At 43.0% G+C, this 13,784-nt stretch overlaps 1 protein-coding gene across 3 annotated transcripts in view; it reads left to right on the forward strand.

Moving 5' to 3' along the window:
* Positions 1–13,784, forward strand: part of STK24 (serine/threonine kinase 24) — a 123,662-nt gene that overhangs the window by 48,414 nt on the left and 61,464 nt on the right. For 2 of the 3 annotated variants that reach the window (XM_040487206.1, XM_040487208.1), the window contains exons 1-2: positions 581–673; positions 2,194–2,424. In XM_040487206.1, coding sequence (XP_040343140.1) covers positions 596–673; positions 2,194–2,424 — 309 coding nt within the window. In that variant the 5' untranslated portion in view covers positions 581–595. Of the gene's footprint in view, positions 1–580; positions 674–2,193; positions 2,425–13,784 lie in introns of those variants that run through there. The other variant, XM_040487207.1, reaches the window with a different exon arrangement.

Consider the following 13,784-nt stretch of genomic DNA (forward strand, 5'->3'; position numbering starts at 1 on the left):
CCCCCCCCCCCCCCCCGTGTATGACTGAGGATGTTTTGGGGATCTCCCAAGCATCCTAGGTAATTCTGACCAGCCGGGTTTGGGGAACCTGGTATCAAACCTTGAAACTATACTGGGAGAACGAGTAGAGAAGGGCTGGGAGGCCAGCATGGAGCCACGGGGAGAATACCTGTGATTCGGCCGCGTGGGTAGAGTCTGTGGGAAGACTCCTCTGGAACTAGGGCCTGGGGAGGAGACGAGTGGAGGGCAGGGTTTAGATGCCAAGGGACTGGAAAGTTCCCAGAGGGAGGGCTTCGTGGAGGAGGTTCAGATCCGGCACTGCGCCACCCGAAGCCAGAGCCAGACTGCAGCGGTGACCCGTGAGGGGCGGGGCGCCTGGCTGGTCCCGGGGACTTGCAGGGAACTCTCAAGGAAGGAGAGAGTGGAGGAGGAGGGTGACCGGAGAAGCCAGGTGGTTTTGTTTTTGTTTTTGTTTTCTTTTAATGGGAGAAACTGGATCCGTCCGCCAAGGGCGAAGGGTCTGTAGAGAGGGCTGAACGGAAGAGGGAGCGACGAAGGGGGCTACTGATGAAGCCACATCCTGGGGGACAGAAGGATGGACTCAAAAGCTCAGCGTTTAGGATTGGCCTTGAGGAAAAGGAGGGCCACCCCCCTTCATCGTGGAGGGAAGGAGGTAAGGGAAGGGGTTTGCAAACAGGGGTTTCTAGCTGCTGTAAATGGACGTGGTCTGTCTTCTGTTCCTTTTTCCTGGCGACCACAGGATGCGTTTCTTGCGTCCTTTGCTCATTTTTACTGAGAGGGTTGGTGGGTTTTGTGAGCTTTTACAGTTTGGTGTGCATTCTCAGAAACGGGACCTCTCTGGGGTCCCTGAGACCACCCACGACTGTCAGTTTGCCCAGGTGTTACTGGGGTATGTGATTTCCACAGGGCTCACGCTGGCACAGCAGCACCTCCACATCGGGGCCCGGCTGGCTGGGCTCCAGCTCGTGCTTGGAACTCTTTGTGTTTCCCCGTGGGAACAAGTTACCAGTTAGCGCCTGGTTAGCCCGCAGAGCTCGTCCGCCAGTGCCACTGAAATGCTGTGATTCTGTCTCTCCCCTCTTTACTCGCCGCCCCCCACCCATACGTCCTCTCCTTGTGCCTGTTACTCTCCCGCCTCTTTAGCCCCCCTCCTTCCCCATCTTACTCCCTTTTCCATATTTCAGTTTCTTACAAGGACTGGGAGACCTTGAGGAGGGGGGGCCCGGTGTCCTCTTGCTCACGTACACCGAGGGAAGGTGTGTAAGGTGGCGGCTCACCCAGTCCTTTCCTGCTCTGTGGGGTTTCAGGTGATGCCAGCAGCGTTTTGGGCTGGGCACTTCCTTGTGCCGAGATAGGCAGCATCCTCAGGTCTCCTTGCTGAATGGCAGTCTCGCCCCTCGGTTTGTGGCAAACACCGCCTCGTACCATTTCCAGACATCCCCTGGGGATGACAGGGTGTTGCCCATTGAGAATTCAGCTGCTCATTCCTCTGTGGTCAGGAAGCCGTTAGGGTGGGTGCCAGAGTCCCTACATCTGGGCCCCTTGGAAACGTACGCTGTGTGTGTTCGTGCAATCCTGTTGGTGGTTAAGAGCTGTCGCAGCGATTTCAAGGAGGTAATGTTAAACAAGACAAAAGAAATCAGGTTCTTCTTGTTTTCTGGGATCTGGTTAAAATATTTAGGCTGTAAGTGAAGATGCGTAGGACTGTATTTGTTGGACTTTAAAACATGGCCTCTTAGGAAACGATTAAGTACTACTTAACCTAAATTTAGTATATACCAACCTGCACTTAGAAATTTTGAGCGGGGGGGGGGGGGGGGGAAGGGAGAAAAGTGGAATATTTGCTTAAACAAGTGTTTTTCAATAAATCCATATATCATAATATGTTCAAATAAGTGTTTGGGTTTTTATTTAATTATGCAAATGCTGGAGCCTTTCCCAGTTGTTATAATGTGGGTTATTCTTATTTGCACACTTGCCGTGTTTCGTAGAGGTGAGGCTTAGAAGTCTCTGTGTCCTGAATGTGAGGAACTGTGGTCACAACCAGCGTGACCCTTAAGAAAATGGATCAGTCCTTGGAAGACCGTGTTGTGTATGTTATGAGTAAAAGGAAAAATCAGTCCCCATACTGTGAGTTATTGAAGTCTCCCTTCTTTTCCTTCTCTTCTACAGAACCTGAAAGCAGATCCAGAAGAGCTTTTTACAAAACTGGAGAAAATTGGAAAGGGCTCTTTTGGTGAGGTGTTCAAAGGCATTGACCTTCGGACTCAGAAAGTGGTTGCCATAAAAATCATTGATCTGGAAGAAGCTGAAGATGAGATAGAGGACATTCAACAAGAAATCACAGTGCTGAGTCAGTGTGACAGTCCATACGTAACGAAATATTATGGATCCTACCTGAAGGTAAGGCCTGAAAATAAGAGCGTGATTTTCCGTGACGCAGCGCTTGACCGAGCTGGAGTGGCGTACATAAAGGTCGTCGGTAGCACAGCAGGCTTTCAGAGGAAAGAGAAATGTTCTGACCTTAGCAGTCAAAAGAACCTGGCGTCGATAGTTTTATCATCTTAAATGTCACCTATAGAAATATATTCTGGTTAAAGCGTGTGTTGAAATTCCCTTTCAAACAGGAAAGTGTATTTTTGAGCAGGACTTGGTCACCAGAGACACATTGATTATGAAGGTATTGTCACTGACAACCATGAATTTACCTAATTTTAGCATGGTGAAAACTTGTGCTAACCTAAGAATATTAGCCTTTTGATAGTCTCACTGATCAACTGTAATTTAATGCTGTTTTAAATAACTGCTGGAACTGATAATATTTTGTGAACTACTTTATCTATATTTGACTTTGAAGAATTCTAGGGAAGTAAATAATTACTTAAAAGAGTTGTGATACAGCACTACAAATTGTCCTTGATTTCACCTTGTCCTGTAAGTAGGAAAAAGAAGAGCATTAAAAATCGTTTTCTAGTCCGGCATGGAACCATTTTAGATGTTGTAGGGCACTCCTGCCGCCCCGCTGAGAAAGTAGAAGACTGTCGCTTGTGTTTCAGCTTCCTTGGCCTGTGCCTGTTTACCGACCTTAGCAATGTAGTATCTTCCCAGACGGAGTTTTGGAAATGTTTAAGAATTGGTGAACAAAAATTCTAAAATAACCCTTGGGGAAACCAACACTTCCTAGGTAGAAAGAACTACTTCCTGAGAGAGGCAGCGGTGAGCCCAGACCATGCACGGCTGTGCTTCCTCCTGCCCTGGGTTTATCCTCTAAAATCTTCACGGGGTAGCGTGCACAGTACACGCTTTGATTTTGCGGAAATGTGATAATAAGGTATAAGCGGAAGGATGGCCAACTTGAGAACCATCGATTCACTAAAAATGAATATTTAATGAAATAAAAATTGAGCAGTAATCCAGTTTTCTTATTTTGGCAATATGGCGTAGGTCCAATGGCAAAGGATGGCCCGGAGGATGGTCGTAGGTCAAATGCAGCATTTTGAAATGGAAAGATTTAAGTTTTGGAGTCCTATGTCTTGGACTTGTATCTTGTCTTCGTGTATGGCCTTGAGCAAGTTTGTTTGTTTTTTAAAAAAATTCCCTGCTTCCTCCTTTGTAAAATGGAAAATTATGGTACATACATTTCACGGTTGCAAAGATTAAATGGTATGAAGACCGTGTAAAAATAACCTACCATGTGGTAGGTACTTAATGAGTGTTCGTTTCCTTCCTTAATTGATGAATTTATTCATACCTCATCTTTGAAGTAATCTAGCAGTGAAGGACATGCTCACTGAGGTCAAAGCAAGGAGGAGGAAGGACCCCAGTGATGACAGTGAATGTTGTGTGTGGGGGTGCACATCCATTTTCGGTTTCGAGAGGGCAGGAAGGGAAGCACTATATGTTTTGATTCTCTTCCAAGAGAACACATATGACTTGCATACGAGAAAGCAAAGGTCTTCTTGATCTTAAATTTCTACTTCGAAAAAACAAATAGTTAAAGAAACTCAACTTTAACTCTGCTGTATCACATAATATCCTTTGTGAAATGACTTCAACAGTAGTTTTATAGTAAATTCAGAGTTGGGTTTCCTGTGGTATGCTGGTGTTGTATTTTAATATGAATTATGGTACCTTCGGCAAAGGCAGGGTTGAAGATTCTCACAGATTTTTGGTGATTTATGCCAGCTATGGAAATAAAGGATCAGTGGTTCAAAAGTATCTTTTCAACCTCAGTTCTCCAGCAAAATTTTTACTGGAATAGATTGCTTTATTATGGCCAAACATGGTGTTCACTGTACATATTTAGAGATTCCATCTGGTATGTCCTGTTCTTGCCTGAGTCACTAATTCTAGAGCATCCATTCCAAGTCAGCCTAACCTTGATCTAGAGTTGCCCAGTAAATTTGTTTCGTTAGCATAATGCCAGCTGCTAGAATAACCTCTCACATTTCTAATAGCGCACATCTGACAGAAGTTTATTTCTTGTTCCCTGGTAGTCCTGATTGATGAGTGGTTTTCCTCCAGTTTTGTAGGAATCCTAGTTTCTTCTGTCTTGTTCTTCCTTCTGTCTTCCATACATGGCTGTGCTCGTCTGCCTTAAGTCATCATGAGGGCCAAAATGGAGGCTCCCGTGAGAAGTGTTCATGTGCACAGGCCTAGATAAAGAGCACATTCTTCTTGCCCACATTCCCCTGGCCAGAGCGCCACCACGCTGCCACACCTGACTCTGGAGAGGCTGGCAAATGGCGTCTCATCATGTGCGTCATCGAACAGGCAATGGGCTTGGTGCTCAGAGTCACTTACTCTGTAAAGGAAGTGGAGTAACTCATGGAGTGATTTTTTCCACTGACTGTCTTCAGACAGGATGAAAAATTTGGATAACTTTGTCTAGAGTGTCTTATAGTTTACTAGGCAGATTGTCTTTTAGAGACTATAACTGCCTCAAGAATGCCAAAAATAATAATCACCACCGTGAAACCTTGATTTCTTAAACCGTATAAAAGATGGATGATTCTGTCTAATTAAAAACATAAGGGACTTCTCTAGTTAAACAGTATTGGCTGTTGTAAGTTGGGCAGAACACGAGTCCAGACCTGTGACTCTGTCCGCTGGTTCTCGTATAACAGAGTTCATGAAGTTCTTTGGCCCAGGGAAGATGCTCAGTGACAAGCCAGAGGCTCTTCTGTCATCTCGGTAGGCTCATGAAGTTTAAGTTTGTATAGTCCTAACTGTCCAGTCAGATACAAAATAAATCGACACAAAAGACGAATGGGTCAATGGGTCTTTGACACTAAGTTGAAAATTCCTGTGCTCTCTGTTTTTTGTTGCCCTTTTAAAAGCTGCTCATGGCATTCAGAGGTAATATTCTTATTAGTTCCTTAAGTGGTGATGGGAGAGAGGGCCTTCGACTTCACCTGGTGTGAAGGACTTTCACATACCAAGATGGGGCAAAGAAGAAATGAGCAGAAACTAGTCTCTTCCTACTGGGTTAGCATTCAGAGGTCTCTAACTGTGTCAGTTTCAATCATCCGGTCCAGAAAAAGAGATTAAGAACAATAGGTAAGTAGTGGTCTGAATAAACTGAATGTTACCGAAGATGAGGTGAGTGGAGTTGATTTCCACTTGGTGGCTGGGATCAAATCACAGAGCTTCAGTGTGGTGTGGCAAGTTTCCCCCCCAAAGATTAAAAACAAAAACAAGGTCAGATGAAGGAGCAGAGGGAATTAATTTCAGCAGTGAGAACTTGAGTTTCTTTTGATGAATCTGACGCCTGGATGGGTCCTTAAAGGGTATTGCTACACAACAAAGAAGATCGTCCTTTGTTGTAGTTTAGGGGTTTAATGTTAGGGAGATTAAACCAGTGAGGATATTTAATTAACCAGAAGCTTCTGTGTCCCAGCCATAAACCACTGGAATCTTATGTCACAAAAATACTATCCTCAGGGTCATAATAAAACTGTGTGTGTGCATGCATATGTGTGCGTGCAGGGGGTGATCTGGTTGCTGTGCAGAGAGAGAGAATTGTTTGGTTTTTGAGTTAGGCAGCAAAGGGCATAGTAAGATCTTAACAGGGCATGATGATGTCACATAGGATTCTAAGCCTGTTTTCTTCTTTTGCAGTGGTTACAAATTCTACTTATTCTGTTTAGCTGTACAGATCTCTCAGGTGTTTTGTTTTGTTTTGCAGAGATAGGCAGATTATTGGAATCTCCACTTTGAGATTCACTTGGAATCAAAGCCAGGACTTTAGTCTTGGATCCTAGCATAGGTGCTCAACTGTCAGGTTTTTTTTCTCCAGGCTGCTGACTTCCTGAGGATGAAAGACAGAAACATAACAGTTATCTTGCAGGATTACTGATCAAGATTGAGAACATATAGATAAAGTGCCTGGCATATAGGAGACTTTTAGCAAGTGATGACTTAATTATTTTTTATTATTTAAAATTTTTTTAATGTGTATTCATTTTTGAGGGAGGGAGGGAAGGAGGCAGGTGCTGAGACAGGGAGACATAGAACCTGAAGCAGGCTCCAGGCTCTGAGGTGTCAGCACAGAACCCAGTGTGGGGCTCGAACTCCCAAACTGCGAGATCGTGACCTGAGCTGAAGTCAGACGCTTAACCGACTGAGCCACCCAGGCTCCCCTTAATTATTTTTTTAGTAAGAAATAAGATATCTGTGCCAGATGCTTCAAAATTCTAAAAATCAGGTTTGTCATTTTTTTTTATAATAAATTACTTAGTACTCTCAAACATCAAGCCAGCGTAACCAGAGCAAATCAAGTGCAAGGCAAAAAAATCTAGAAAACAGAAAAGCTGTTTATCTTAGTTGTTTTTGTTGTAGTATTGATGCTAAGGAAACGTGTCCATGGAGTAGTCGTCTAAAGTGGATTCAGATCCCCAACGGAAGAGTTAGGTTTTTCTTCAGTTCCTAAAAATTTTTTGGGTAGTTTTACTCATCAGATTCACTAGAAAACTAATATGGAAAAGTCCCCTGGTGAGTTTTAGAAAATTGACTACTCTGTGTAAATACAAATTCTGCTGGTAAAAGGATTGGCTGCGTCATGTACCTTACAAGTACACTTTGCAGTGATTTTTTAAGGGTTAAATTATTTTGACTTAAAATTTTTTTTATTAAAAATTTTAAAAATATTTATTTATTTTTGAAAAGGGGGGGAGGGACAGAGAGCGAGAGAGAGGGAGACACGGAATCTGAAGCAGGCTCCAGGCTCTGAGCTGTCAGCGCAGCCTGACTCGGGGTTCAAACCCACAAACTGAGATCATGACCTGAGCCAACGTCGTCGGATGCTCGACTGACTGAGCCACCCAGGCACCCCATTTTGATTTCTCATGTCTCTTTTTTTCTTCTTTCTTTTCCAAGGGGCGAATAGTAGCTCCTGATGAAATAGAAAAACCAATCATTTTGCCTTTAGGAAAAGAAGTAAAAGAAAAACATATATTAATGGCGGCCTGTTTGTGAATGAGGCTGCTGGGTAGGCTACCATCCACCCACTTCTTAGGACTCCTTGTCCCAGTGTGACTGCTAATCGCTTCTCCCTTGACTTTCAGACACATCCAAGTTTAGATAACATAATCAGCCCATTACGCTTTATCTCCAGAAAGAAAACAAAACTACAGTCTCTTGCTTCCCTGTATTGTATTATAATTTCATGATCTTTTTATCTCAGAGAAGAAATATTAATGTTGCTACATGATAATAAACATACCTGTTGGGACACGTCCGAATTTATCTTTACTCACACTTTTTCCCAAACTGCCCCATGGTAGATCCTGCTTTTGTTTTGACCTGGTTTCTGACATAGTTAGGAACACAGATGGGTTATTCAGTTTTGGGAAGCATTTGCGTTCAACATATATGCCTGGTACGGGTACAAACTTTCTTGCGCTGCAGGAATTCTCATTCAAGTGCATGGATTCCTTCTTGCTCATGTCTTCCCCACCCCTGAAGGCAGACGGTCCTGGCACATTCTCCTGGAGGTACAGAAAATAAGATACTATTGGTACAGTATGTGAGACGTGATTTGCAGCTTAACTGAACTTGAGTCAAAAAGGCAGATTTAAAGGGCCAGAGAAGAGAGTCATGACTCCTGTTTGGAGAAGTCCCTACGGAGCGTGGGACTTTCTGTGGTTGTGACAAAGAGCATGTGACATTGGGGCCCAGCCACCTAAATACAGTTCTTGCTGTATCTCTCGCCAGCTGCCCCATCATGTACCCGCCCACACTTCACGGTACCTGTGGCCATGTCTGGAGATGTTTTAGTTGTTGTTACTGGGGGATGCTGCTGCTGGCATCTGGCAGGGGGTGTGCACCAGGGATGCTACCCCATGCCCTGCACTGCACGGGGACAGCCCCCACAACAAAGAATCACATGGCCCATGCGCCCATAGTGCCAGTGGTGAGAAAATGCTGCCCTGTGGAATGAACAGCGATCTTTTGTCTCCGGATGTATAGGTAGAAGGGATGGTATTTCTAGGGCTGGCATTGAGATTCTTGGAAATATCCCAAGGGGCATCTTGGACAGAGAGTCTCAGAGACCATGATTATGCCTGTGTGATTTTTAGGGCCAGACCAGATTTTTGGGTTTTGTGAGCATCACCAGCAGGAGGTGTCCAAATTCGGGACAGTGATTTTATACGGCTTTGTATGCTAGGCTAAACTGTGCAGTGTCAGTGTTTTGGGGACAGTGGTATCCGAAAGATGCTTTTCTGGGTGACTTTTGTTCTGATAGAAGACAGGACAAAGGCTGTAGGATTCCTCAGGACATTATGGGCCAAAGAAGCTTGTTCACAGCAGGTATCATTTACCTAAATACTGTCTCTGAGCCTTTCTAGTGCAGTGTCCATTATATAAACTCTGCTGTTTTTAAAGCAGTGGAGAGCGGTGCTGGTCTGGTTTCCCAGGGATGCAGTTCACCAGAGTGAGAGGGAGAAGTCCTTCCCCTCACTGACGGGTGTGGTGTCTTCATGGGAAGTGTGAGTCTTACTTGAGCACTTGTGGGCTTACTGCAAAATTCATATCCCTGGGACATTAATTAATATCTGGACTAGTGCTGGATAATAGGAGGCCCTCATCTTTTTAACATTTTCCATGTTTTCTGGCAGATTGATGACAACCAATGTCAGAAGTTAATGCATGAAAAAGCAAGTGAGATGCTGTTATCTTGGTTGCTTTCTTTCCTTTTTTATTGGTGTATTGTAAGATGTTTTTAATTTTTTAACCCTTTTTGGTCACTTCTTTAAAGTTTATTTATTTTTGAGAGAGAGAGATCACATAAGCGAGGGAAGAACAGACACACACACACACACACACACACACACACACACACACACACACAGAATCCAAAGCAGGCTCCAGGCTCTGATCTGTCACTGCAGAACCCAATATGGGGCTCGAACCCAGGAACTGCGAGACCATGACCTGAGCTGAAGTCGGATGTCTAACCGAATGAGTCACCCAGGTGCCCTTTGGCCTCTGTTGTTTTTAAACCAGGAGCATCATTCTTGGTGCTAAGGCAGAGATCTTACTATAGCCTCTCCGAGCTTTAGGCTAACTGCCTAACCAATCAAGTGGCCTGTTTTATTCTGTTAAATCAAGCTTTGGTCATTTTCTTTAAAAAAAAAAAAATTTTTTTTTTAACGTTTATTTATTTTTGAGACAGAGAGAGACAGAGCATGAATGGGGGAGGGTCAGAGAGAGAGGGAGACACAGAATCTGAAACAGGCTCCAGGCTCTGAGCTGTCAGCACAGAGCCCGACGCAGGGCTCGAACTCACGGACCGTGAGATCATGACCTGGGCCGAAGTCGGACGCTTAACCGACCAAGCCACCCAGGCGCCCCAAGCTTTGGTCATTTTCTTACTGGATTTCTTTCCACCTTTTCCATTTGGAGCTTTTTTTCCCCCCTATTTTTCAGTTTGTGGCACCATCATCATTGATCTGTGTAAGACCCTGGTCTGTTCCGATTTGCTACGTTTCCTCCTTCATCCCCATTGCCTTTTTCTTTTGTAGCATAGGTTTTGATATGTCTTAGGATATGTGTGTCTTCAATAGATAAACATTTTGTGTACTGTGTATGAGTTTATTTTTCCCAATCACAGTTATTTTTCAAAATTTGCACAGTGAAAACTTTTTTGGATGTATAATTCTTACAGTTCTGTGCATCTTTACAGGCATATGGCTTCTTACAACCACCACGCATGGGACACAGAACAATCCCAGTATCCCAAAGAATTCCCGACCCATCCCTCACCTCAACTGCTGGCATCCATTGATCTGTTTGTTGCCCCTGTGATTTGCATTTTCCAGAGCATCATATAAATGGAATCACACACCTTTATTACTGGCTTCTTGCAGTTAGCATAATGCGTTTGGGATTAATCCGTGTTTGTGCATGTTATCAGTTGTTTGTGCTTCTGTATTGTCGAGTGGTATACTTTTGTAATGATGTGCCATATTGGCCTGTCGAAGGGCAGTTGGGTAGTTTCCAGATTTTGGCGGTTGTGAATAACGTTGCTGTAAACACTCACATACAGTTTTTATATGAACATAAGTTTTCCTTTCTCAAGGATAAATACTAGAAGTAGGATTGCTGGGTCATATGGTAAGTGTATGTTTGATTTTCTACAGTGACTGTACCTTTTTGCGTTGGCATTATCAGCATTTTTTATGTTAGCCATTTTTGTAAGTGTGTAATGGTATCTCCTTGTGGGTTTTTTTTTTTTTTTTTTTTTTAAAATAACTAAACCCAGCATGACGCTTGAACTCAACCCCAAGATCATGAGTTGCATGCTCTTCCGACCGAACCAGCCAGGTGTCCCTCATTGTGGTTTTAATTTGCATTTCTCCAATGACTTAGGATTTTGAGTATCTTTTCATGTGGCTCTTATTCCCGTCAGCCCTCTGGACTGTATATTCTGGAGTGGGATACTTATTTAGTTAATACCAGCATGTTCTGAATAGCTTTACTACCTTATATTCTGTGTTTTTCTGGTTTCTCTATTTTTTTTTTCCTTTTTAAAAACAGCTTTAAGGAGATAGACTGCACATGCCACGTAGTTCATCCATGTAAAAAATGCACCATGCAGTGGTTTCTGGTGTATTCACAGAGTTGTGCAGCCATCACCATAGTGAACTTTAGAATGTTGTCATCACCCCAGAAAGAAGCGTTTCCCATTACTGGTCACCCTGCGTTTCCTCCCAACTTCCCCAGCCCTAGGCACCACTGATGTACTTCCTGTCTGTATCGATTTGCCTATTCTGAAAGCTTCATATAAATGGGATCCTATGGTCTGTGCTTTTTGTAACTGGCTTCTTTCACTCCTTTTACAAGCAGCGTGGAGCCTGGGCTTGAACTCATGAACCGTGATCTTGGCCCGAGCCGAAGCCACCAGTCAGACATTCAACCAACTGAGCCACCCAGGTGCCCATAGCATACTGTTTTCAAAGTTCATCCTTATTATAGGATGTGTTGATAATTCATTCCTTTTTATTGCTGAATAGTAGTGCATTGCACGTATATATCACATACACATTCCTGTTTTTTAGGGTTTGATATGTATATTTTGGTTATTGATTTTTTTAAAATCCATTTTAGATATGAAGTATCTTCTTGGACTCTGTTGTACTTTTAACTGAGAGTATCCTTTGTTGAAAGAAATCCTTAATTCTGATATGGTTCAATCCATCAATTTTTCACGTTCTGGTTTCTGCTTTTGGGATCCTTTTTAAAGAATCTGCGAATTCACTAAGGTGATAAAGTGTTTAATTTTTTTTTCTTCTTTTAGCCTAACTTCTATTAGATTTTTAATCTGTCGGTATATAGTAGGAAGGAGGGGTTTTATTTTACCCCATGTAGTGGTACAGGCTGTCCATTACTATTCTATAAACGATCTGTCCTTCCCCCATACAGGTATGAGTCTTCTGTATTTCTAGACCTGTTTATGGATTTTTTATTCTCTTGCAAGACTGGTATCATTCGTGGTTTGTGTGTGTTTGAGTGTGTGATTATTGGCTTGGCTTTAAGTCTTAATATCCGGAAGGGATAACCCACTTCACCTTTCCCACATGCAACAAAAGCATTTGCATGAGTTGTTTGAAGGTCTTTATTTTTCCATACAGTGTTTAGAATGAATTTGTACATTTTCTGTTTAAGATCCTACTGGAATTTAAAAATTTATTTTTGAGAATTGATGTCTTAAGCCATTCTATCCTTGAATACAAACACCTGCCTTTTTTTGGGGGTTGTCTTCTGTGAACTTTAATAAAGTTAAATTTTCTGCCATAAAGATCTTGTGGATTTGTAGGTCAGTTCCTGGACATAAACTTTTTATGGCTATTTGGCATGATATATTTTTGGATTGCCTAGTTTAGGGCACTGTGAAGATTTTTTTTCCCACATTGTTTTCGGTAATCTTGCTGAATTCCTGTTTTCTATGCATATGCTTGCATCTATAAATAATGAGTTTTCTGTCTTCCCTTACACCGCCTCATCAGTGTCTTACGTCTTAGGTTTTGGCCGTGGCCTCTAGTACTGTGTTGACTATGTAGGGATAGGAAGGATATACCTGTCTTGGTCTTGATCTTAAAGAGAATGCATCTTAAAGTTTTCTTTAACAGGTTTGGTGTTTCGTATAGAAATTTGGTGTATAGACTTTTGTTTTTGTCTTTTTAAAGTCAGCCTCTTTTCCTAGTTAGAGGGCTTTTTAAAAACAAAGTAACAAACAATACCACCTTTTTTTTTTTTCCCCTGTAGTTTTTTAAGATAGTTACGTGATTTTTCTGTCTTCAGTTTTGGTGTAAACAGATAGCAGTTGGCTAGATCTAAGGTGTGCCCTGACTTCTCAGAGAGAGATTTGGCTTCACACAGGAAGAAGGTCTCTATCTAGCTGATGCTTCCAGAAGACCAGAGTTGGCTTTATTAGTGGAGACTGGTAGGATCTGCTTCTGAGGCAGTTTGTTACATTTGGTCTGCAGTTTTGCAGAGAAGTAGAACCTGACCTTGCCTTGGATGATGGGCTGTGGCAGAGACCCCATTACTGATCCCCTCCCCAGTGTTTCCTTCCTGGTCATGGGTTAGGAATGATGCTCAGGCAGAGAATTTTAGCTGACTGTTCAATTGATGACTGAGTGATGTACTCACATCTGTGCTGGCAGTTATTGTGCATCTTGGCTCCTGAGTCTTCTGTGGGTTCCTGGTGTGGTGGGTAACCTGGCTCAAAGCACCTGAACTGAAAACACTTTGTTCTGGCTTGCAGTGTTGAATTGAGGAGATGTTTCCAGGTTGCAGAAAATATTTGTCTTTGAAACTGGCAACGACGGATTACTTGTGGGGGGACACCTTGGCAGATTTGTCTCTTTCAGAATCCTTCAGATGGTGTCTGGAAGGTCTGGGTGGTCATCATTTCAACTTGGAATTGTTTTCTCCCTTTGCTGGGGACCATCCAAGACAAAACAGGAGTATTTTAGGTGGTGGGCAGCTGTGGAGAGGAGGGATGGATCCTGGGTGAGCCCTGGGGAGCCACATGTCTTTACATTTTTAAATTTACTGTAATACTAAATATTCTTCATCCGTTGGTTTTAGATTCCACTTTGGTCATTTCTTTCTGCATTTTGAGGTAGGTAGGTTTGTAAGCTAATAACAGCTCCAACTTGACGTGGGATAGAGGCTTGGGGATTGGGGAAAAGGTCTGCAAATTTGCTTTTGGGCAGTATTCTACAGGAGGTAGAGAAGAGACCTAGTTAGAAAGG

The sequence above is a fragment of the Herpailurus yagouaroundi genome, unplaced genomic scaffold, assembly GCF_014898765.1.
Source record: "Herpailurus yagouaroundi ecotype Mexico unplaced genomic scaffold, PumYag 164, whole genome shotgun sequence".
Classification (NCBI taxonomy): domain Eukaryota; kingdom Metazoa; phylum Chordata; class Mammalia; order Carnivora; family Felidae; genus Herpailurus; species Herpailurus yagouaroundi.